At 43.0% G+C, this 25,810-nt stretch overlaps 1 protein-coding gene and 1 pseudogene across 1 annotated transcript; one reads left to right on the top strand and one right to left on the bottom strand.

The window, feature by feature from the left end:
* The first annotated feature begins 3,400 nt into the window (after positions 1-3,400).
* Positions 3,401-10,988, top strand: LOC139375884 (Krueppel-like factor 9). The gene is made up of 2 exons (XM_071117829.1): positions 3,401-4,183; positions 7,708-10,988. The coding sequence occupies exons 1-2, from the start codon at positions 3,688-3,690 to the stop codon at positions 7,959-7,961; spliced, it is 750 nt and encodes a 249-aa protein (XP_070973930.1). The 5' UTR covers positions 3,401-3,687; the 3' UTR covers positions 7,962-10,988.
* LOC139375883 (procollagen galactosyltransferase 2-like) lies at positions 10,945-22,326 on the bottom strand (annotated as a pseudogene).
* Positions 22,327-25,810: the final 3,484 nt, after the last annotated feature.

A 25,810-nucleotide genomic window follows, 5' to 3' on the forward strand; every position in this document is an offset into this window, starting at 1 on the left:
GTACCAGCACCAGATCAATGTGGAGATATATACAGGGAGTACCAGTACCAGATCAATTAGGAGCTATATACAGGGAGTACCAGTACCAGATCAATGTGGAGCTATATACAGGGAGTACCAGTACCAGATCAATTAGGAGCTATATACAGGGAGTACCAGCACCAGATCAATGTGGAGCTATATACAGGGAGTACCAGCACCAGATCAATGTGGAGATATATACAGGGAGTACCAGTACCAGATCAATTAGGAGCTATATACAGGGAGTACCAGTACCAGATCAATGTGGAGCTATATACAGGGAGTACCAGTACCAGATCAATTAGGAGCTATATACAGGGAGTACCAGTACCAGATCAATGTGGAGCTATATACAGGGAGTACCAGCACCAGATCAATGTGGAGATATATACAGGGAGTACCAGTACCAGATCAATTAGGAGCTATATACAGGGAGTACCAGTACCAGATCAATGTGGAGCTATATACAGGGAGTACCAGTACCAGATCAATTAGGAGCTATATACAGGGAGTACCAGTACCAGATCAACGAGGAGCTATATACAGGGAGTACCAGTACCAGATCAATGAGGTACGAGGTATTTGAGGTAGATATGTACATGATGGCAGAGTAAATGAGAATAGATAATAATAAGAGTAAAATAAAAACAGAGTAGCAACAGCAAATGATGAGTGTAAAAGTGAGTGTGTAATGTGTATGTATGTGTGTTTGTGTTGTGTCGGTATGTGTGTGTGTGGGCATATGTAGCGTATGTGAATGTGTTGGGGTTTTGTGTGGGTGTGTCACAAATCGGCCTGTTGACACAGACAGAGGTTTCTCATCTTCACCAGTAGAGGGCGTCTCCTCTCACACCTACAGGATTAGCGCAGATCCAGTACAGATCTGTCTGAAGATTTGACACAGGATGGAAAAAAGTCACGAGGATTGTCAACTATACAATATGATATGACGACATAGGTATCCAAACGTGGTTCTGGGAAGCTGCAGGATGTCAGGCTTTGGTTTCAGCCCAGCTTTGGCACACTTGATACAGACTCATGATGGTTGTCGGAGCAGAGTATCACATTCTAAGGAAAAACAATTGCAATGTTCTGGAATTATCTAGGACTACTGTGCTTGTATAATTTCTGCACTATTTTGTGACTAAATCATGCATTATTGTGGATGCTATGTGCTTTTGTAACTCAAATCATCCATAATAATTAATGATTTTATAGCACAAGCAGAAATAATTGCATTAAGCACAGCACATAAAATCAAGGAAGAGAAAGAACACAAAACGCACAAAGCAATCAATATTCATGCTGTCATTTCAGATTTACCTCAAAATGCACAAAATGTTCCTTCTGGGGATTCCTGATCTATAGGGAGCATAGAAAAGAACATCACTTAAAGTCCCATATCATATTAATTTCCATTTTTCATTATATCCAGGGCTGAAAATTAGGAGGAACTCGGGGGAACTGAGTTCCAAAAGTGAAATAATTATTGGCCTGTAAAAATGTTATTTTCAAGGTGAATTCAAGGATTTTACATTGATGGTTCCCAAAAGTCACATTGTCACCACAAAAAAATCACCATAATGGTGTGAATATTTCTGTATATCTGACCTGCATCATCAGATGACACACACAGTTGAGAGCCAGTCCATTTCTTTTATTTTTTTTTATTTTTAATTCATTCAATTGAAATGTCTCATTTGTAAATGCCAGTAGTCATAATGTAGGAACTAATTTTCTCATCTTTCAAAGTGTATCAACAGTTACTGTCCATTCTTCACTGAAAAACAGTCAGTCATCCCTGTCCGAAATGAGAACAAACCTTAGGAATAAGTCAAATCACAAATCCAATCAAAAACCATAGATATCTTACTGTGTAGTAGAATGAGAACTATGAAGATGAGACAAGGCCACATAACAGAGGTGGGCAACTCCAGTCCTCGAAGGCCTGATTGGTGCCATATAACAGGGGTGGGCAACTCCAGTCCTCGAAGGCCTGATTGGTGCCATATAACAGGGGTGGGCAACTCCAGTCCTCAAAGGCCTGATTGGTGTCATATAGCAGGGGTGGGCAACTCCAGTCCTCGAAGGCCTGATTGGTGTCATATAGCAGGGGTGGGCAACTCCAGTCCTCAAAGGCCTGATTGGTGCCATATAGCAGGGGTGGGCAACTCCAGTCCTCGAAGGCCTGATTGGTGCCATATACCATTCTCAAGTCACTGCAGCAGCCCTGGCTTCCAAGACTCCACATGTAAGTACAGTAGTTGGACTGAAGAACAGTCCCTTTTCTCACACAGGCAATGAATGGCCATGCTTGTGCCTGCTCCTGTTTCCACAGTGACCAGCACTACTCACAGTATCCAATCAGGAAATACCTTCCAGCCTGGAGCTACAAACATCCACTGAGCCAGTCACTTGACACAACATTACCCCCCACTCCCCTCAATGCAAAGACACTCTAGGGTATATAAACCGCCCTATGGATAAAGAAGGGTTCCTTCCAGACAGAAAAGCACAACTCACATTTGGGATTTTAAAGTGTTATGTTTGTTGCTTTTTAGTGAGAATCGACAATGTTATGGCAACCTGGTTGTCATATTGTTGCATAGACAATAGATGTATGTTATGTGACCCAAATGTTCTATCCACCCTTATATCCCACCCCTAACACTGTAATCAAGGGTGGTCCATGTTTTTATATTATGATGGAAGTGTACATAACGGTCATTTTCAATAATCGTATAGCCTATAGGCTCTATTGCGTCTCTATTACGGAACGATGATATCCACCAGTTCATTGTTGGGGTCAGATTTGGTTAAGCTTCCAAGTGAGTAATTATGGTGCGACAGATGGCTTCACAAACAGCCAGCCAGAGAAAATGGGGTGTGACTGTTTATGTGATGCTATATATGGAAGTCAGCAGAAGCTAAAGAAGAAGAGGGACAAGAGAGACATCTAGTGTCTTTGTCTAGCCTCTGCTCTTAGGTACTAGACCTTAAAATAGAATAACGACTTTCAAAATAGTAAAATAATCCATAAATCTAATATACAGCATATAAATAATTATGCACTATGGTAATGGAATAAAAATAACAAAAAATGTAATTATTGCTGAAATAGCACATGTATTTTTAGTCCTTCATATACATGTTGTTGACAAAGGAGAAATAGGGTGTAAGAGGAAGTCATAAAATGTGATAAACCATTTACAGTAGGGCTACACCCTCAACTCAAGCACAGAGCACCACCTTTCCACGCTGCTGTATCGGTCGCTTCCACCCACTGAGATACACATCCACCACGCCTGCTCTTCACGTCAGTCCGCAACGTCAGATTGTGCGTGTTGCTCTGTGTCGGTGGGCGTAGGTTTGACCGGCTTCTCAGAGGCAGACACAATGAGCCCTCGGATGATGTAAAGCATGCATGTGGGGCTGGAGGCACGGGCACGTTTTGGCAGTATAGTTTTTTGCCTTTGTTTTATATAATTTCGAGCACACATATCGACAAGACTTTGTGACGGTATAGGGATAGCTGGAAAAGTCGGTTCAACGAGTTCGTCTGACATAACGAAGTCGAAATCTCTGGCTAGTCCCCTTCGAAGACGACACCGAAATCAAAACAACATTTTACAAAGGACTTGCTAAAGTCAACGACATAAAACAAGAATGTCGATGGTTGCGTATTCAGATTACTTAGCCGCCGAATGTCTGATGTCGATCTCTAGCGGTCCCGTCCTACACCGACCCACCCCGGTTGTCCCCGCCGCTCAGCCCCCTCCCCGGGCCGTTCATCCTGGGGAGCCCGAAGGGTCGAACGAGGACAGGGAGGTGCGCGAGACGCTGAGACTCGAAGGGGCCAACATGATGACGGTGGCCGGGATCCTCACGGACCTCCACGGCAAGTTCCGGTCCATGTCGGCCTACTCGGAGAGCAGCAACTCCTCATGTGGGGAGAGCGGCTACACCACGTTGTCTGACTCAACTACCCCAACCATGACCCCCTCTGCTACTCCAATTCCTGGACAGTACAATGCTACTCAACAGCAGTGGGGAGGAGGGACGCCTCGGTCCCCAGTAAAGCGACATCAGTGCATTTACGACGGCTGTGACCGAGTTTATGGAAAATCATCTCATCTGAAAGCCCATATCAGAACCCATACAGGTACAATTATATAGCTGGCTGTTATATAGCTTAAACTATTTTTAAAAAAAATAGGGAATAAGCTATAGTCTTCACAAATATCATTTTATTATGCAATTTGATTCAGAACTTCAAGTTTGTCCTTACTAACTAAGCACTTCCCCCTTTGTGAGTCACTCCTATCTACAATTATCATATTTCTGCCTGGAGAAAAGTGTTTTTCTTCACGGGGATACACTGTCGATTGGGTGGGCGAGACGAGTCGTTTACCCGCGAGTTAGTAACGTTACAATACTCCCAGAACAAAAGGGGGAAAACTCAGAGGGCTCACAACAAAGAAGTAATCGAACAAAAGAATGGGGCTGGACGAAAAATAGGCTAGTGACGAACATGCTACAACTGGGTTGATTTGCATACGAAGTGAGTTCGAGATTAAATATAACATTCGGGGCGTTTGCGCAGGTTCGGTGATTCTTTCAACTCAAACAGCCAAATCTTTTAATCCCACCTCGCATCAATGTGGCCATCGTGTAACAGTCACGTCTTTTTCGAAAACATCTTTCTTGAAATCAGCCATTGCTGCCATAGTTTTCCCAGTCAAAATGGTATGTTTAGCGCTGTAACTTTGTATACATGCATCAGGTGTCCACTGCCCAGGTGTCCGCACAGTGCGGGGCGGGGGGATTTCAGGGTCAGTGATGGATTAGAACAGGAAAGCGGCCTGAATAGAACAAATCGTTAGGGAACGCCCACAAAACGGGGGTGAGTGGCTCATGGCTAGAAGGGTTTCGTCAAAAACGTCATAGTCCCGTTCACTACGACGAGAGTTTGCGTTTTTACACAGTGTCGAGTTCTACAGCAGACTGAATTGGATGTGATTTCCACGGAATCACTTGCGAGCTAAAATTGGTATCCCTTCTAGCCATGACCAGTGAGTGGGAGTGTGGAGTGTTGCAAAACGAAGATCCGCTTTGCGGTCTTGAATATAGCTCCTGGCACCCCTTCGTCTGTCCTGGGTTGACTCCTATTAGCAATGTTACTCTATTGTATTAGGGCCACAAAATAGGCGTAGGAGGCTGCACATTGTGGATACCTTAATGCATTACAGTCTAGTCAACATAAAGGTTGTCCTCAACGGTGGAAACGCATTTATTCGCAAAAATTGATATAATGACCATCAATCACATCGACGTAAACTTGTAGTCATGCGATATGTTGTGTGGTTGTCCCACTACGACTCGGGAAAGCATGCAGTTTATTCGGCTACAGATTGAATAATTTATGATGAACTTCACAGGCTGGTGAAAGTGCAAGGTGATGAGTTTGATGCTATTTTCCAATAAATATAGAGGGTCTTATTCTAGTGACATGATGACCGATGCTAGGCTACCGTGTGACAAAAAAAACAAAAAATCTGCCTCTTATCCATATCATCATCTAAGTAGCCTACCCTCACTGTATATGTGAGCTGTTGGCTAGAGCACACGTGTCAAGACCAGAGTGGGCACATTCGCTATATAACGCAACAGTTTTTGTGACAAATCCATCAGTAGAACCGAAAATGCGATGGAAACCCATTTACCTTGTACTTTGTATTTGGTGCATGGGAATTTAACCACACGTTATTTTTTTGTGCACTGCCTCATCACGCACCTACTTTTATTCGCAATAAATCAATTTGTTGGTAACGCATCTATGGTGGGAAAATGTTTTATGCCGATTTTAGAATATTCCCATGAAAACCGTCTTGGGAGCTCTATTGATCCTTTGTAGCTCAGTAGTGCACAGCGCTTGTAACGCCAGGGTAGTGGGTTCGATTCCTGGGACCACCCATAAGTTAAAGCATGACATTAAGTCGCTTTGGATAAAAGTGTCTGCTAAATGGCATATACTATTGAGGCCATCTCCATTTTGAAGTAGTCCATTTTCTTCATCTACTACTTCTGAGTTGGCAAACAAACTGAAAGTGTGCGCACTGCCACCTAGAGTGTGTTGTTTGAACAGATACAAGGCCAGGGTTGTTGATTTACTGCCACCTACAGTTGTGGAATGTTTCCTCACGAGTATAATTCACTGGCCGATCTCCTGGTAACCTGGATGGAATTGATTCTATGTTATGTGATTCTTCCTTCCCCCATAGGAAGTCCCACCCATTTGACTACTTGTACCCCCGTTCATTGATTCGGTACCGGTACCCCCTGTATATAGCCCCGTTATTTTATTGTGTTATTTTTTTTAAACTTTAGTTTCCAAAAGGCTCATTAACAGCTTCTACCCTCAAGCCATAAGACTGCTGAACAATTAATCAAATGGCTACCCGGACTATTTGCATTACAATGCTGCTACTCTCTGTTTATTATCTATGCATAGTCACTTTACCTCTACCTACATGTACATATTACCTCAACTAACCTGTACCCACGCACATTGACTCGGTACCGGTACCCCCTGTATATAGCCTCCACACTGACTCGGTACCGGTACACCCTGTATATAGCCTCCACATTGACTCGGTACCGGTACCCCCTGTATATAGCCTCCACACTGACTCGGTACCGGTACACCCTGTATATAGCCTCCACATTGACTCTGTACCGGTACCCCCTGTATATAGCCTCCACATTGACTCGGTACCGGTACACCCTGTATATAGCCTCCACATTGACTCTGTACCGGTGCCCCCTGTATATAGCCTCCACACTGACTCTGTACCGGTACACCCTGTATATAGCCTCCACATTGACTCTGTACCGGTACACCCTGTATATAGCCTCCACATTGACTCGGTACCGGTACACCCTGTATATAGCCTCCACATTGACTCGGTACCGGTACACCCTGTATATAGCCTCCACATTGACTCGGTACCGGTACCCCCTGTATATAGCCTCCACATTGACTCGGTACCGGTACACCCTGTATATAGCCTCCACATTGACTCTGTACCGGTGCCCCCTGTATATAGCCTCCACACTGACTCTGTACCGGTACACCCTGTATATAGCCTCCACATTGACTCTGTACCGGTGCCCCCTGTATATAGCCTCCACACTGACTCTGTACCGGTACACCCTGTATATAGCCTCCACACTGACTCTGTACCGGTACACCCTGTATATAGCCTCCACATTGACTCTGTACCGGTACACCCTGTAAACAGCCTCCACATTGACCCGGTACCGGTTAGTCTGCCCTATGAGTGTCAATATCTATTGCCTGTCTACGTTTTGCATTCACTTTTCAAAATGTCTCTCTTCAATATGAACCATGACCAGAGTAGGTTTTTCTTTATAACGTAGGTTGATTTGGTGTATTAAATAGAGCAGAGGGGTGGATGACCTTTTTGCGTTATAAAGAAAATGGATGCTGATAATATTATACACTTGGTGGGTATACAAGGGTCTGTCAAGGGTCTAGCTTACTACCGACCGCTGCATATCTAGTGTTAGTGACTGGAACGAGCAGGGAAATATTTGCCAGTCTGACATTTGTGTCACACTCAGTATGTTCATTTGAATGTCTCTCTTTCTGTCTCCCTTCATCAGGTGAACGACCCTTTCCCTGTACCTGGCCCGACTGCCAGAAGAAATTTGCCCGTTCAGACGAGCTGGCTCGCCACACGCGCACACACACAGGCGAGAAGCGCTTCCTGTGCCCGCTGTGCGACAAGCGCTTCATGCGCAGCGACCACTTGATCAAGCACGCCCGCCGCCACCCCGACTTCCAGCCGTCGATGCTGGGCCGCAAGGCCTCGTCCCCTGGGGGACAGGGGGCGTCCAGCCCAGCCATGGGCCAGTAGAGTGCAGGGGTCAGTGGGTTCACTCCCACGTCTAGGGCTGGGGTCAGCAAGGGTAACAGGGAGTGGTCCTAACCAAAGGTCCTAACCAATCAGATCCATTAGCCAGGCCTGTCTGTCAAAACTCCCCACACAACAGTATCTAGGTGGGGGCACGTTCACCACCCACCCCGACGGATGAAGATGACACCAGTCTCAACGCTCAACTAATACTCAAAACCTTTAACTGAAAAACACTCACACATGCAGGGAATTCTCAATGTCTTCACTCCTCAGTCTCAGCACACGCATCAGCCAAATGTTTTCCTTCCTTTCTCGGCTTATTTTAGAGAGATGGTGCTCCATGCTTTTTTACTGTGGCTGTTTCCTTTCTTGCTAGCGCCATTTTGTGATATTTAACTAGAGGCGTAGAGAGGCTGAGGTCAACTAAAAGTGTAGCAGCTTTGCTGATGACATGTCCTCAGTTTCAAGAGGTTGCACATTCCATGCATTTTTGTCGTTGGAAATTAGTTGGTTTAGTTATAAAAAAAAAATGTTTTTGTAATATCGTATTTACTGTATTATAATTTTAAATGCTGGTCAACTTAACTTTCAGTAATGATGATGAATGGTTTAAACCGCTGAAGACTAGCTGGTTACACACCATTCTTATTCATTCTAGATCAACTTTTCTTTTTACTATCCATGAAACCTTGACGAATGATACACGTAATATTAGGTCCGTTACGGATGCAAATGTATATAACCTTTAACCTTCTATTGTAGAGAATATCGTGAACAAATATTAGAGGAAGTAATACTTGTGATGAATTGTAGTCCTTATATTAGGGGTGACAGACTACACACTTGGATAGGATAGCGCTGCCTGTGAGTAAGCGTGTGTCTCTAATTACATTTTGTTAGAGAAAGAGAAGACACTTTCTACAGTTTCCACTTGTCTGTCCATCTTTATGGACATGATTACTTTATCTCAGTGAAAAACACTTCAGGAAATTCAGAAAGCCTTAAACTATTTCATACTTATTATTGCACCATGTTTACAGTTTGAATCATTTCTACAGGTTTACGCCGACTCGTCGGCACATTACAAATACACATATGCAATATACCACTTTTAACCAGAGGTTGCTTTTAATGCTAGCCACTTGGCTAATTTGTGTGACAGGTTTTCACTGTGTTAATATGCTTCTACAATTGAACACTGTGGAATTTGATAAAAGATACACGTGATCTCATTATACTTATTATAACCAATGGTTTGGTTAGTCAGACACATTTGTCCAAGTGCTTTAGGAAAGTGCGATAAAGGATAGATTGGGGCTATTATGTGTTGGTTTTTTTAACTGTTTCTTTGCTGAGCATAATGACTTGGTTCTATGTATGTGGCTTTTCTCAGACACTATGCTCTCAGAGCCTTGTTATAACTGTAATTTCTTCCACAGAAAGATTGAATTGCGTGACTAAGGCACCTCTCTCGTCATACAGTCCCTCCAATATTTTCCTTCTCTGTCTTTACTAACCAACTGACTTTAATGGATCATTCTTGCTGCATCATTTGGTCACTGTTAGTTCCATTGTAATGGGATGTACCTGTTTTCAACTTTTATGTTGAAACGCTTTTGCCGTTTGTACACATTTTCACAAGTTCTTATCTGTCTACAGCTCTCGGTAACTGCTGGCAGTTATCGAACAAAAATGGACTACTTCAAACCAAGCCACAATATGACGTAGTGAAAGTGTTTGCTATGTTTTCAAATGAATTGAAAATGTCTTCATGGATGTCATCATTTTCCAAATGTATTTGTTTAATTTCTGACAGCAAGTCTGCCTCGCGCCAAATGTATGATTATTTCACACAAAGGGTAACAATTTACCTCGCAATGTTTGTGTAATACTTGTCTTCCCTTGGAAAGCAGTTGGACTAAAAGGGACTCCATTAAGAAACTCACCTTTTCTCATGAAACGCTTCTAAACACAATCAAGCCGTAGGTTTGAACTTCCTGTGTTCTTCAAGTGAAAACTACACTCTGCCAGGGAAACAAACATCTCTTTAGTTGTCTTGTCTATATTCTTGATGTATGCTCCGTGTACAGAGTTTTGACTGTGCTTAACACTTTTTCCATAGTATATTACGTACCTGTGGTGTTTTAATAGTGCTGATCATCAATTTTTGCATCTCACAAGTGTTCAGTATGTATCACTACCCTTCATGTTGCACAATGCTACTTAGATCAGTTTAGTCTGGACCTACTGCGGTACATTTTGTAACACTTCATTTCGGTGGTACCTACATAAGGACTTAATAACCCATTCATAAGTAGTACATGAACATTGCATAAATGCTAATGTTAACAAGTTGATATTTCAGTTTTGTCACTATTTGCAGTTAACAAACGTTTATGCAATATTCATTAACTGCTTAAATGTGTACTGTATGGGTTATAAAGTGCTTATGTAGGTTCCCTTCAGATAAAGTCACCAATAACTCAATTTACACTAAATCTGGCTGGGGGGGAGGGGGCATAACCATATCTCGAACAATTTAATTAATCGGCGCTGAACACCTTATAGGGCATACTATGCTAATTGTTTCCCACTGTACACTAATTAAACAAATCTACACAGCTGCATTGTTTGTATAAGAACCAATATTTTTAGAATTTTGTTAAGCCAAATTTTTACATCAATAACTCTTTTAAGAAACCTCTTATTTGAGCTTTGGTTACGTAGATAAGAGGACCTGTGGAACTAATTGAAAAAATGCTGCAACTTGTTCTTTGATATTTATACTCTCAGGTGTCTTTTAAACATTTCTTCCATATTTCCTGTGCAACACCCAAGTGTAATCATGTATTGTTGCTATTATTTTAAGGATTAATTTATTACGATTTATAATTTGCGTGGTTTAATTCATTTTTCCCATAGCTTATTATTTTGTGATATGGAACATATACTAATAATTTGGTTCCATTGTTTGCTTGACACAGACTGCCAGTACTTTTTCATAATAAATAAAAACCTTAAGTTAAATGTTTTGTGTGTGTTATTTTCTTGTTAACAGGTGACTAACTTGTATCTGTATATAAATGTTGATTTATACACATCCACTTTTTCGTGAATATTGTTAAGTTGAAGGGAAGGTTGTCCGTAGATGGCTTTCAAAGTAAGGACAATTTGATCAATCCCTTGCAAAGAATAGTTCACCCAAAATACAAAATGACATGTTGGTTTCCTTACCCTGTACGCAGTCAACGGACAAGGTATGACCACAATCCTTGATTCATGATTTGGTTTGTTTACTTGACAACTGCAATATTTTTACAATCTGGCACAAATCCAATGCAAGTCGACGGTACCTGTGTAAGTACATTTTCGCGTCTCGTGTCCAAATGATCTATTTAGTAACTTCATTGAGCTTTTTAGATACTTTAGGATGACTTGGCCATTAAGATAGAAAAATGCTAATATCAAAACCATTGACTTGCGCTGGATTTGTGCCACAGAGGCAAAAAAAGTTAGCATTTGGAAACAGTGACCAGATAAACTAAACCAAAGCATGGATTGCTGTCATACCTTGTCCGTAGACTGCTCACATGGTAAGGAATCCAATATGTCATTTGGGTGAATTATCCCTATAAACTAATACAATCAGCTGGAGTGTTTGCAGACAGCTAAAAGGCATCATTCTTTAATTAAGCAATAAGGCATGAGGGGGTGTGGTATATGGCCAATATACCACGGCTAAGGGCTGTTCTTATGAACGACACAACGCGGCTAGCCTGGACACAGCCCTTAGCCATGGTATAATGGCCATATACCACAAACCCCCAAGGTGCCTTATTGCTATTATAAACTGGTTACCAACATAATTAGAGCAGTAAAAATAAATGTTTTGTCATACCTGTGGCATACGGTCTGATATACCACGGCTGTCAGCCAATTAGCATTCAGGGCTCGAACCACCCAGTTTATAATCCTGATTATATAACAGATGGGTCTAATCCAGAATGCTGATGGGTTAAAACCGCATTCCAGTCGGTGTCTAATCCACAAATTACCACCGGCTAAATCTATGACATTAAAATGTCTATTTACTCTGTTCCATCTGGCTGCGCAATCCACTGTCTCATCAGTCCAGCCTGGCAAGTTATAAACCTGATCTCCACTATAAAAAGCATCTAGACATCTCACATTTCTTTTAGACTAACATTTAGTTTTCAACAGCGGAGGTTTGTATAAACCTTGCTGTCTGTCTTTCTGACATTTGCAACATTGTTTCAATATTAAAATGAGATCTCCAGCTGTTCCATAGTAATGAATGTGTAGGGGTCGGGGCAAGGCAGATAGGCAGGCAACGTTTCTAAACCAGTCGAAATCATGAATCAGCTGACATCATTTTTGGTGGATATATACAAAACAATGTCAATTGAAAAAAGGAAACGAGATGCAGCTAGTTTGCAGTTTTTCCAGCTTCAGTTTGAAGTGATTGTATTCAGTGTGTTGTTGGCTAGCTCCTCTGATCAACAGTGTCCCAAAGAGAGAGTAAAATGTAATTGTGAACGCACAATGTCAATGCCATCATTGTAAATAAGAATTTGTTCTTCACTAACTTGCCTAGTTAAATAAAGGTTGAATAAAAAAATTATATGCCAGGCGAAATCGCGCCACGTTAGCTCATTGTTATGCATGTATCCAAATAAAGTTCACTAGAAAACAGCTTAAACAAATGCAGCTACTGTTGTTATTCTGGCTGCACTGTTTGATGTGACTGTAAGTTAGCCGTAGCAAGCAAGAGATAGGAATGTTGCCAGCCAATATGGCAATGTAAGATTTAATTTATTAATCATAGGAGTAACGTGTGTGTTTATGTGACCTCAACTCATCAGAGTTCATCTCTTTGATTGCTGGCAGAGGAGGGTGAGGGCACGCCTCCTCCTTCCTTGGCGATGCTTGGGGGCATAGGCCGTCCCTGGCCGTCCTGCTTGCTGCTTCGCTGGGTGTTCTGCCGGTCCCAGTCGGTGGTTGTGGCCTCATCGTCCCAGATGGTGGAGGTCTCTGTGTCGCTGAAGTAGCCCGGCTCGCCAGTATAGTGGGTGGGGAAGAGGAGCAGCGGCTCCACAGAGAACGCCAGCAGGTCCCTCTGCTCAAACTGGGCCATGTACTCCTCCCTGAGGGCAAGGAGAGTTGAGGAGAATTAAAAAACAACACATGCCAGGTATGAAAACAAACTCTTCTCTTAGCTCCAAAAGGCCCATTGGAAGATCTGCCTGGAACCACCGCCATATTGTTTGCACCGTTTTAATCTCTACCTGGTCTCTTAAGATCAGCAAACACTGGGTTTGCAGGGACAAATGTCACTCAACAAGCATGTGCTTGGTGAATAAGGTGCTGATTATATAACAGAGAGCGATAGAGTGAGAATGTGGACACTGCAGTTAAAAGACAAAAGTCTGTCCGACCACTGGAACTCACCGTGGGTGCTTGTTGAACATGACAGGCAGGTACTCATCCACAGGTAGCATCTTGCCCAGGGCCCGGGCTCCCAGGAGCCTCTTGGCCCCCTGCAAGGAGAGGGCGTAACCCAGGGTCCAGTAGGAATAGTCAGGGTGTACCAGGTTACTGACCCCCTCCACCCAACGCTCTGGCTGCTTCACCTGCAGCCGCTTACGCCCCACATAGCTGAGAGAGAGAGAGGGAGAGAAACTTCAATTTATAAAGCATTCCTAGAAAAATAAGCAATTTTTTATGCTGCATCCTAAGATCAGACACACGTTGGAATCTTATCTGTCTGTCTGCCTGTCTATGTTCGAGTGTGTATGCAGCCAATCAGCCCTCACATCAGATCCCAGTCCAGTCCCACTCGGTCCACGTTCTCCATGATGGTCACCAGTCTGCTGCGGAAACACGGCTCAAACCTCACATCATCCTCCAGCACCAGCACACGCTGCAGTCCCTGTTCCACCACCTAGGGGGAGACATGCACCACAGGACAGCCACTGAGCCAGGGTGTGAATCTCCAAATACTTGATACATTAAAACAAGTGACATTGCTTTCTATCTTATATCTTTACATCTAAAGTAGTTTGAGCACTGTTACAGATCATTATCCTTTTACTGCAGTGGGATAAATCAGGGTCACACAGAGTGATTCTTGGTGGTCTTAAACAAATCTACTTTGAAACTAAAGTATACACCTCACACACATGGTTATGGGCTTACAAAAAATAAGACACATGTACCATGTCAGATATAGAGTTGAAATGTATTCACTTTTGATTTTGTATCCCAATATTACACTTTATATACATCACAGAAGACTTAAATGCAACAAAACCGTTTGACATAAAAACACAGATTTTTCGGGCCAAAAAATGAAAGGAAAGTTTATTAACTATGAACATTCCACCCATAAGGCCACTAGAGGGTGATCTGGTAATTTGACTGCAGGAAAGGGGTGTACCGTTATCAATAAAAATGGCAGCTATAAATATTTATTAGGATTTTTATGCAACGTTTGTGTACCTGTTCCATGTATAGACTAGATGTGTACCTGTTCCATGTATAGACTAGATGTGTACCTGTTCCATGTATAGACTAGATGTGTACCTGTTCCATGTATAGACTAGATGTGTACCTGTTCCATGTATAGACTAGATGTGTACCTGGTTCCATGTATAGACTAGATGTGTACCTGTTCCATGTAAAGACTAGATGTGTACCCGTTTCCATGTATAGACTAGATGTGTACCTGTTCCATGTATAGACTAGATGTGTACCTGTTCCATGCATAGTCTAGATGTGTACCTGTTCCATGTATAGACTAGATGTGTACCTGTTCCATGTATAGACTAGATGTGTACCTGTTTCCATGTATAGACTAGATGTGTACCTGTTTCCATGTATAGACTAGATGTGTACCTGTTCCATGTATAGACTAGATGTGTACCTGTTCCATGTATAGACTAGATGTGTACCTGTTCCATGTATAGACTAGATGTGTACCTGTTTCCATGTAAAGCCTAGATGTGTACCTGTTTCCATGTATAGACTAGATGTGTACCTGTTTCCAGATATTGTAGTGACTGAGGAAGCAGCCGATCTCCCCTCGCGTCAGCACACGCCCCGAATACGGGTCTTTGTACCCAGGCAACATGTCTATGCCCATCGCTTGCAGCTGGGACGAGTTCAGGGCTCTGAAGAAAATAAAAGATGAATAAAACATAATTAAATGTTCAAACCCAGCCCAGGTGCGTAGGTCTAGATTTTGCACCTGTGCAGTGTTGGCACCTGTTCTTTTTCTGATTCAATTCAGAACGGTATAACAAAAGATCAAAGGAAAATGAAGATACTGATAATACATCAAAGTTTCATGTTTGAGGAATCCATGCTCACTTTATTACATATTTTGTTTAACCTTTATTTAATTAGGCAAGTCAATTAAAAACAAATTCTTATTTACAATGACGGCCTACCCCGGGCCAAACCCGGACAACGCTGGGCCAATTGTGCGCCGCCCTATGGTACTCCCAATGATGGCCGGTTGTGATACAGCCTGGAATCTAACCAGTGTCTGTAGTGACGCCTCTAGCACTGAGATGCAGTGCCTTAGACCGCTGCGCCACTCAGGAGCCTGAGTGGAACCATAGTGGAGAGGAGTGAGGATTCAGTATGGATAGCAGGCAATGTATTTTATTTCTGTCTGAAATAACAGGTGCAGACGCTTATGTAAAGTGCTTTTGGATTGTTGTGTCGTACTTGCCATCCACCGCCTCTGTCAGTGTGATATCAATGCCCAGAACGGCAAGGGTGCTCAGCATTCGATCCCGCCGGTCAATGCGACGCTTCAGATTAATCAGAAAGATCTAGAATGAAGGCGGGGAGAACAGGTCACTAAAATCCAACTATGCCATCCATTATCACCTTTCTTATGATTTGTATGAAATAGATGTTTCTGTGATTTCTTTCAAACAATGACCGTGGATGACTAAAGATATACCATAGTGTAGATATACAGTAGTGTAGATATACAATAGTGTAGATATACTGTAAGTACATTCTCAGTACCTCATCAAATCCCATCTTTTCCAGAGGTTTAGCTGTATGGTGCATGTATTTGGACGGCTTCATGAGGTAATCGACTGAAGAAAAATACCTGTATTAGACTCTTATTACCAGATAAAAGATAAAAGCAGATCACACTGTGTTAAGACATTTGCCATCTATGATTTGTAAGGGAATTCGTCAGTCTCTCATTAATGACCAGTTTAGGGATTCTCTGAAGAGACGGAGAGAGACGGAAAAGCAGAAGAGATAACAGAAGAGTGAGAATTCTGACACGGCTGTGAAAGTGAAAGTCAAACGGCATCACAGAGACTGGTCTGTAGGAGAGGGGAGATACGTTAAAATATAGTGAGGGTAGTGTGTTTGTGTGTGTGTGTGTGTGTGTGTGTGTGTGTGTGTGTGTGTGTGGGCGTGAGTGTGTGGGTGACGTGAGTGTGTGTGTGTGTGTGTGTGTGTGTGTGTGTGTGTGTGTGTGTGTGTGTGTGTGTGTGTGTGTGTGTGTGTGTGTGTGTGTGTGTGTGGGCGTGAGTGTGTGTGTGTGTGTGTGTGTGTGTGTGTGTGTGTGTGTGTGTGTGTGTGTGTGTGTGTGTGTGTGTGTGTGTGTGTGTGTGTGTGTGTGTGGGTGGGTGGGCGTGAGTGTGTGTGTGTGTGTGTGTGTGTGTGTGTGTGTGTGCATCAGAGTACTCACTCAGAGCCTCGGTCATGGTGTGGCTAAAGCTCTCCACCTCCTCCTCCAGACTTTGCTCTTGCTTCAGAGGCAGTGGCAAATACCCATAATGCTCTCTATTACATATGTACATCTGCACATCTGTATGGAGTCACAGGTTTGTGACTAATTAGACACATAAAACATAATACATATAAATAATAATTGAGTGTTTGTTTGAGCCTGCCTGGAGTGCCACATAGCCCGGCTATTCCACTGGTTCCACTGCGCCAGATAAGCTCAATCAAGCGCAACTAAAGTATTTGAAAGAAAACAATGACTATTTGAACTAAGATATGACACACATTCAATACACAGTAAGGAAACTGAGCATTTTAACACAATTCATTATGACTCTATGACTGACCTGCCCGCCGCGCGGAGAAGGCGAAGACCATGATGTCATCCAGGGGGAAGGTGTAATCGTGGTGTGGAGGGTGGAAGGCCAGCGCCCGGGTGGCGCTCCGCCTCAGGTCCACCATGAAGGTAGAGTGCACCATGGGAACCGCGAAACAGCCCTGGCGTTTCCAGTTCCTGATGGGGATGTACTCAGGGGTGCGCTTGTAGTAACCCTAAGAGGGAAGGAAGAGACACAGTGGATCAGAGAAACTTAAATAGAATCCCCAGGGACAATCCGGCCCATCGTTACATTTTCTGTGGCCCCTTGACATAAATGCATTTTAATGAATAAAAAAATTCCAATGGTATGCTCCCCGGAAATGTGAATAATTTAAATCTTCAAATACAATGGTGAGCGAACACAAAAGCAAGATGGTATAATACAATGAATAAACAAAAGAAAACACAGTTAATGAGCATTAAATGTATAAATCATCATGGGTTACAAAGATTCTTGATATCTACACTCAGTGGCCAGTTTATGAGATACACCCATCTAGTACCGGGTCGGACCCCCCCTTTGCCCCCAGAACATTCTGAATTCTCTGGGGTATGGAAACATTTCTCAATTGGTATCAAGGGACCTAACGTGTGCCAGGAAAATATTCCCCACACCATTACACCACTGCCACCAGTCTGTAAGGTTGACACCAGGCAGAATAGGCCATGGACTCATGCTGCTTACGCTAAATCCTGACTCTGCCATCAGTACGACGCAACAGGAACCGGGATTCGTCGGACCAGGCAATGTTTTTCCACTCGTCAATTGCCCAGTGTTGGTGATCACACATCCACTTGAGCAGCTTCTTCTTGTTTTTAGCTGATAGGAGTGTAACCAGGTGTGGTCGTCTGCTGCAATAGCCCATCCATGACAAGTACAGCCGAGTTGTGTGTTCTGAGATATCGTTCTGCACACCACTGTTGTATTGAGCCGTTATTTGCCTGTTTGTGGCCCACCTGTTAGCTTGCACGATTCTTGCTGTTCTCCTTCCACCTCTCATCAACGAGCTGTTTTCACCCACAGGACTGCCGCTGACTGGATGTTTTTTGTTTGTTTCACCATTCTCTGTAAACCCTAGACACTGTTGTGCGTGTTAACCCCAGGAGGGGGTTCTGAGATACTGGAACCGCCTGGTACTGATGATCATACCACGCTCAAAGTCACTTAGGTCACTTGTTTTGCCTTCTAACGTTCAACCAAACAGTCTCTAAATGCCTCGATGCCCGTCTGCCTGTTTATATAACAAACCATGGCCACATGACTCACTGTCTGTAGGAACGATCCATTTTCATGAACGGGGTGGTGTACCTAATAAACTGGCCACTGAGTGTATCTCTAAAAAAAAAAAAAATGACATACTCGCTAATTTAATTGACTATCAATGCCATATAAAACTGACAAACCAGAAGAATAAAAAATGGTAAAGGACAGCAGAGCCAATCATACAGTCATATATCACTAAGGGAAAGTGGCTAGGGGAGTAGTGATGAGAAGATGACAGAAGGCCAATCATACAGTCATATATCACTAAGGGAAAGTGGCTAGGGGAGTAGTGATGAGAAGATGACAGAAGGCCAATCATACAGTCATATATCACTAAGGGAAAGTGGCTAGGGGAGTAGTGATGAGAAGATGACAGAAGGCCAATCATACAGTCATATATCACTAAGGGAAAGTGGCTAGGGGAGTAGTGATGAGAAGATGACAGAAGGCCAATCATACAGTCATATATCACTAAGGGAAAGTGGCTAGGGGAGTAGTGATGAGAAGATGACAGAAGGCCAATCATACAGTCATATATCACTAAGGGAAAGTGGCTAGGGGAGTAGTGGTGAGAAGATGACAGAAGGCCAATCATACAGTCATATATCACTAAGGGAAAGTGGCTAGGGGAGTAGTGATGAGAAGATGACAGAAGGCCAATCATACAGTCATATATCACTAAGGGAAAGTGGCTAGGGGAGTGGTGATGCGAAGATGACAGAAGGCCAATCATACAGTCATATATCACTAAGGGAAAGTGGCTAGGGGAGTAGTGATGAGAAGATGACAGAAGGCCAATCATACAGTCATATATCACTAAGGGAAAGTGGCTAGGGGAGTAGTGATGAGAAGATGACAGAAGGCCAATCATACAGTCATATATCACTAAGGGAAAGTGGCTAGGGGAGTAGTGATGAGAAGATGACAGAAGGCCAATCATACAGTCATATATCACTAAGGGAAAGTGGCTAGGGGAGTAGTGATGAGAAGATGACAGAAGGGAGGGAGGGCGGGAGGCAGGCAGGCAGGCAGGCAGGCAGGCAGGCAGGCAGGCAGGCAGGCAGACAGACAAGTGTTGTGCTTCAGATTGAATAAACATTTGGATGGCAGCTAAACAATAAAGTTGTCTTCTGAGAATGGGTCCAGTTGTGGGCCAGAAAAAGTTGGAGAGATTGTGACAGAGATTAATGAAGTGTGTACCTGTGGGGTCACACCACACAAGAAGTTGGAGAGATTGTGACAGAGATTAATGAAGGGTGTACCTGTGGGGTCACACCACACCAGAAGTTGGAGAGATTGTGACAGAGATTAATGAAGGGTGTACCTGTGGGGTCACACCACACAAGAAGTTGGAGAGATTGTGACAGAGATTAATGAAGGGTGTACCTGTGGGGTCACACCACACCAGAAGTTGGAGAGATTGTGACAGAGATTAATGAAGGGTGTACCTGTGGGGTCACACCACACAAGAAGTTGGAGAGATTGTGACAGAGATTAATGAAGGGTGTACCTGTGGGGTCACACCACACCAGAAGTTGGAGTAGAGGACGCGGGACTCCAACATGGGCGCTACCACCGTTAAATTCTCTGCTATCATCTCAGTCAGCACCCGCCGGTTGGTCAGCAAGTTGTCAGTGTCCACAAACTGATTGAAGAAGGAATCATCTCAGTGGAAATTCTGGGTTTCTGCGGGCTGGCTCAAGTAAAGTGAGGGGGATTCACAATTGGCTATTTGTGGTACTTTCGACCAGTTACAGCTTTAAACAAATGAAGGTGTCGTTACTGTAACAGTAAACAGTGCCTAAAACAAAACAGTTTGCCATCTCAAAATGTGATGCCTCTGTGCCTAATGACACCTACTACTGAGTGTTGTTGTCCCACTGTGTTGAGTTGTGGGTGACCTCACCAGTATGTAATCAGCCCAGAGAGCCCTGGCTGAACTAAGAGCAGCCTGTTTTAGCTTCATCACGTGGGTGAACCGAGAGTTAGGCCAGTGCTTCGGCCCTAACTCACCCACATGCGAGCTAGGGGAGAGGGAAGGAGAGAAATTAGTGGAGAGGTCTTTATTCTTGACATTTGTTGACATAGATATTGAATGACAAGAGTGCACAGTATGGGTCCTTGATAGTTATGAACACCCCAGCTTCACAGGGAAAGGTGGGTCGTCTGAGAAGAAGACATGTAAAAGTGAATGTGGAGAAAAATGGAAGGATGTATTTCAGAGTGTGCTCACCTTGGTCCTTCCATGGGTGTCCACTTCACAGAGTGATACTGGCTCTGCACCCCTCTGATCCACTCCTGCAGCATGGCTGTGGTGTTGTCCACACTGTGGTCTGCAGCAGCACTGGAACAAAGTGGCTAGAGCATCAGCCCACTAGAGCTACTGGCTGGATCAGATAGCTCAGTTGGTTGGAGCATAGTGCTTTCCACACCATGGTTTTAAATTTGATTCCCATATGAGCCTGGGACCGGGTTTCCCAGACGCAGATTAAACCTAGATTTAAGCATGATGAACGGAGATTCAGGACACCAGATTTCTACATAACATGTCATTTGATGTAAGTGTCTTCAGATAAAAACATCTTACAGTATTATATCAGCATAGACTTCTTTATTATTTCTGTCTCTCTCTCTCTCTCTCTCTCTCTCTCTCTCTCTCTCTCTCTCTCTCTCTCTCCCTCTCTCTCCTCTCCCTCTCCCTCTCTCTCTCTCTCTCTCCTCTCCCTCTCTCTCTCTCTCTCTCTCTCTCCCTCTCCCTCTCCCTCTCTCTCCTCTCCCTCTCCCTCTCCCTCTCTCTCTCTCTCTCTCTCCTCTCCCTCTCCCTCTCTCCCTCTCCCTCTCCCTCTCTCTCTCTCTCTCTCTCTCTCTCTCTCTCTCTCTCTCTCTCTCTCTCTCTCTCTCTCCCTCTCCTCTCCCTCTCCCTCTCTCTCTCTCTCTCTCTCTCTCTCTCTCTCCCCCTCTCTCTCTCTCTCTCTCTCTCTCTCTCTCTCCCTCTCTCTCTCTCTCTCCCTCTCCCTCTCCCTCTCTCTCTCTCTCTCTCTCTCTCCCTCTCTCTCTCTCTCTCTCTCTCTCTCTCTCTCTCTCTCTCTCTCTCTCTCTCTGCCTGGTCGCTGTCATTTACCAGTGCTGTGCCACTCCACTTCACATCTCACCCTCTCTCTCTGCTCCCAGACCACTATTTACTCTTCTCACATTCATCTCATATTCATCTCTGAGTATTTCGGTAGAGAGGTTGAACTCAGGCCACTTAATCCACTGACAGCAACTGGTTTTTAATAGGTTTTGCCCAATGAAAGTGCCCTCCATTAGAGGAATTGATACATATTTTATTCATTTTTTATGGTAAAATGCAGTTATAATTAGCCCATAGGGCTGGGAGATACTGTAAATAATCTATTGAACTCCACCTCAGTAACGTCCTTAGTGGAACTGAGGAATTTTTACAATTCAAAACAAAAATCTGATGCTCTTTACACAAATTCACCCAATATTCCCAAAAGGAAAGCACGTGGTGTCTTCTGGAATTGGTGGGCAACAATGTGACATTACATGACTGCTTTAGTTTACATCACTCAGTGAGCTAATCATACTAACCATGGATATGATAAATCATTTAAATAATTGTATTTATTTCAAAGGTTAAAATATCTAAAAGTAAGAAACAATGTGGAACAAAATATTAAATTGAACATGTTTTACCAGATGGCGATACGATCCTTAGGATATTCCAGCCTGTCGATGCACCCCAAGAAGTAGGGAAGACTGTGCTCCGCATTGCGCGCAAGAATACTGAGCAAGACTTTGGGCTTCAGCAACAAAGACTCGGGAAGGACAGGTTCTACGGGTTCAGTTATCAAGTCTTCTGTACAGGTGTTGTATGGGAGTATTCCGATCAAAATCAAGAAAAGCAATCCGAAACCCACAATTTCAAACGGCATTATTTCCTTAGGAGGTGCTCTATCTCCCTCCTGAACTACATGTACTGCAGCTGAGAATGGATGAATGGTGCAAGTCGAGTATGTGGCACTGATCTGGTAGGTGAGATGCAGACAGTGTGAAGACAACCGGTGAACGGCTGGTAAGCCGACTATCTATCCACCCATATGTTTTATTATTTATGTTTTCTGGGGGGTTTCCTTGCGGTGTAGGACTACCAATTTAGACCTATCCCAGCTAAATACAAACGTTCCCACAACTTTAGAGAATGTTCCCTTAAGAGACTCATTATGTCATTACCTAACGTTTTCATAGGAACATTCCCAGTGATGTGCAAGGACCGTTTCCAAGAGACCATTTCCTCAATGTCAAATAGAATTTACCTAGAACGTAGTTACCATGTTCCCAGAATATAAGATATTAATGTTCTAGACATGTTTCATAGGAACATTGCAAGAACATTCCTGTGTTCATGATGTTAAAAAAGTAGAATGTTCGGTTATGGCCCTCTGGAGGTTTGTCTAGTTCACAGCTTGTTCCTGCAATGTCCCTAAATACATTTTTACAATGTCTTCTGATGGTCCCAAAGAAACATTCTTGCCCCCCCCAAAAAAACATCTCTTTACATGCCACCCCTTGTTACTGTTGCCAAGCCAATCAAGGCCCCGATTGGTGAACCACTGATCCACCCAGAGCCTGTAACTTAAAATGTTTTCAACTTACATATTTAACACACTTTGACGTACATGATTACATTGTGCATGGTCATACAGTAATTATTATTCAACATGTCCTCACCTGGGTTTTGAACTCAGAACCTCTGGGTTCACAGCATTCCGAACTTCCTGCTACACCAAAATGTCTGTGTCAGTTATCAGTTAATCTCACTATTATCTAATTGATTGCATATACTTTATTTCAGCAATTTTAGGATTTTCTGTATAGATGTCTAACGTTGGTGGGGTATTGTAATAGGGGATTTTAGGGTTTTCTGTACAGTTGTAAAAGAGAAGAGCAGGCGCGGGCGGATATTATCAATCATAAATCAAGTTTAATAACAAGTTGCAAAAGGGAGACATCACCGGCACAGAAGCAGAGAAAATGTCTAACAGTCCTTCTCTGAGAAGGCACTTTATATTTTAATCAGACAGTAACAAATGTTTTGTAAACACCAACTCGAGAGGCTGGGAGGAAGACACAACATCAGCGGCTACAGATTCACAGTGTCACAATATCAGTGTGCCCTTGGCTCAGTGTGGCATCAAACTTTAACCACATCACTCAACACTGGCTGATATTTGATACTGGCAGTTTAATTAACAGGTCAAATGTACCAACATCCGTACTTAGTTACAGAACATCAAATACAGGAGAGGAATTAATCAAACAAAATTCCCCATTACAGGCTTATTAGTATGTTTTAAAGGGATAGTTCACTGATTACAAAATTACACATTGTTTTCCTTACCCTGTAAGCAGTCTATGGACAAGGTATGACAGCAATCCATCCTTTGGTTTAGTGTCCCTGACACTGTTTCCACATGCTAACTTTTTAGCATGTGTGGCACAAATTCCATTCAAGTCATGGGACTGATATGAGCTTTTTTCGCTCATAATGTCCAAATCATCCGAAAGTATCTAAAATTGATTGTGAAGGTCAACAAAGTCACTTATAGGTGATTTTAACGATTCCCTTTATCTCCCCTGGAGAGTTGCCAGTGAGCTCTGTGGGCCCTCGGGATGGCACATTTCTAGCTGTGAACAATGATACAACAAGTAAGCTGAGGTACTGACCACCAGAAACACTTTGTTCCTTGGAGAGGAGTCCTCCACCAGCCTCTCCACTGCTACAGGTGGGAGGAAGAAGACTGGAGGAACCGGCTGCTTCCATGGACTCTGGAGAGCACTGAGAGGAGCAGAGGAAAGGAGAAGGAGCCTGTAAGCATTACTAGTCACTGTTGTACTGTTATTCTGTATTTCAGTTCACTAATATCGTAGCAAGACATTCTGTCAACACAGTTGTAAATAACTGTTTTTTCCCCCTTATTTTTTTGTCTTTATTTTTCAGGCTCACTGAGTTGCTCAGGCAGATGAAAACCAGATACCCCATCCAAGCAAAATAGTATTTTTTCTTGTGTGTTGTTAACTTTTTATTGTTGTTTTTAACATTGTTTTGAACATTGAGAAAGAATGTTCATTCTTTTTTATTTTAATTCACCTTTATTTAACCAGGTAGGCTAGTTGATAACAAGTTCTCATTTACAACTGCGACCTGGCCAAGATAAAGCAAAGCAGTGCAACACAAACAACAACACAGAGTTACACATAGGATAAACAAACATACAGTCAATAATACAACAGAAAAAGTATATATACAGTGTGTGCAAATGAGGTAGGATAACGGAGGTAAGGCAATAAATAGGCCATAGTGGCGAAATAATGACAATATAGCAATTAAACATGAGTGATAGATGTGCAGAAGATGAGTGTACAAGTAGAGATACTGGGGTGCAAAGGAGCAAAATAAATCAAATAGATAACAGTATGGGGATGAGGTAGTTGGATGGGCTATTTACAGATGAGCTATGCACAGGTGCAGTGATCTATGAGCTGCTCTGACAGCTGGTGCTTAAAGCTAGTGAGGGAGATATGAGTCTCCAGCTTCAGTAATTTTTGTAATTCATTCCAGTCATTGGCAGCAGAGAACTGTTGGAAAAGGCGGCCAAACGAGGAATTGGCTTTGGTGGTAACCAGTGAAATATACCTGCTGGAGCGCATGCTACAGGTGGGTGCTGCTATGGTGACCAGTGAGCTGAGATAAGGCGGGGCTTTACCTAGCAAAGACTTACAAATGACCTGGAGCCAGTGGGTTTGGTGACAAATATGAAGCGAGGGCCAGCCAACGAGAGCATACAGATCGCAATGGTGGGTGGTATATGGGACTTTGGTGACAAAATGGATGGCAGTGTTGGAGGCTATTTTGTAAATGACATTGCAGAAGTCAAGGATCGGTAGGATAGTCAGTTTTATGAGGGTATGTTTGGCAGCATGAGTGAAGGAGGCATTGTTGTGAAATAGGAAGCTAATTCTAGATTTAATTTTGGATTAGAGATGCTTAATGTGAGTCTGGAAGGAGAGTTTACTGTCTAACCAGACACCTAGGTATTTGTAGTTGTGTAATTACATTAAATGTGTAATTTCTTTGCAAATGTGTTCTGTTTTTCACTGAAACCACAAGTACTGACTAACTATTAAGTGTAAGCTCACTTACTACAATAAATAAAATTGTTACGTAGAATAGCAATGCAGTTTTTCAGAAAGACGTTACTCTCCCAAGGCATACATTTAACTAAAGATACTCAGCTCTACTGTATGAGAAGAAGCACCTGCCTGTCTGGTGCTGTAGACCAGGTCCATGATTAGGTTGTCCACACTAACCACTTACTGAAGTTTTACACCTAATCAAATATTTTATTTTGTTAGTTT

The sequence above is a fragment of the Oncorhynchus clarkii genome, chromosome 20 (genome assembly GCF_045791955.1).
Source record: "Oncorhynchus clarkii lewisi isolate Uvic-CL-2024 chromosome 20, UVic_Ocla_1.0, whole genome shotgun sequence".
In the NCBI taxonomy this organism is placed as follows: Eukaryota; Metazoa; Chordata; class Actinopteri; order Salmoniformes; family Salmonidae; genus Oncorhynchus; species Oncorhynchus clarkii.

What these genes read in the sequence shown, in the direction of transcription:
- LOC139375884 (XM_071117829.1), top strand. Translation starts at nt 3,688, where the DNA reads ATGTCGATGGTTGCGTATTCAGATTACTTAGCCGCCGAATGTCTGATG. An exon ending in CCATATCAGAACCCATACAG is followed by an intron (nt 4,184 to 7,707) that starts GTACAATTATAT and finishes TCCCTTCATCAG; the next exon opens with GTGAACGACCCTTTCCCTGT.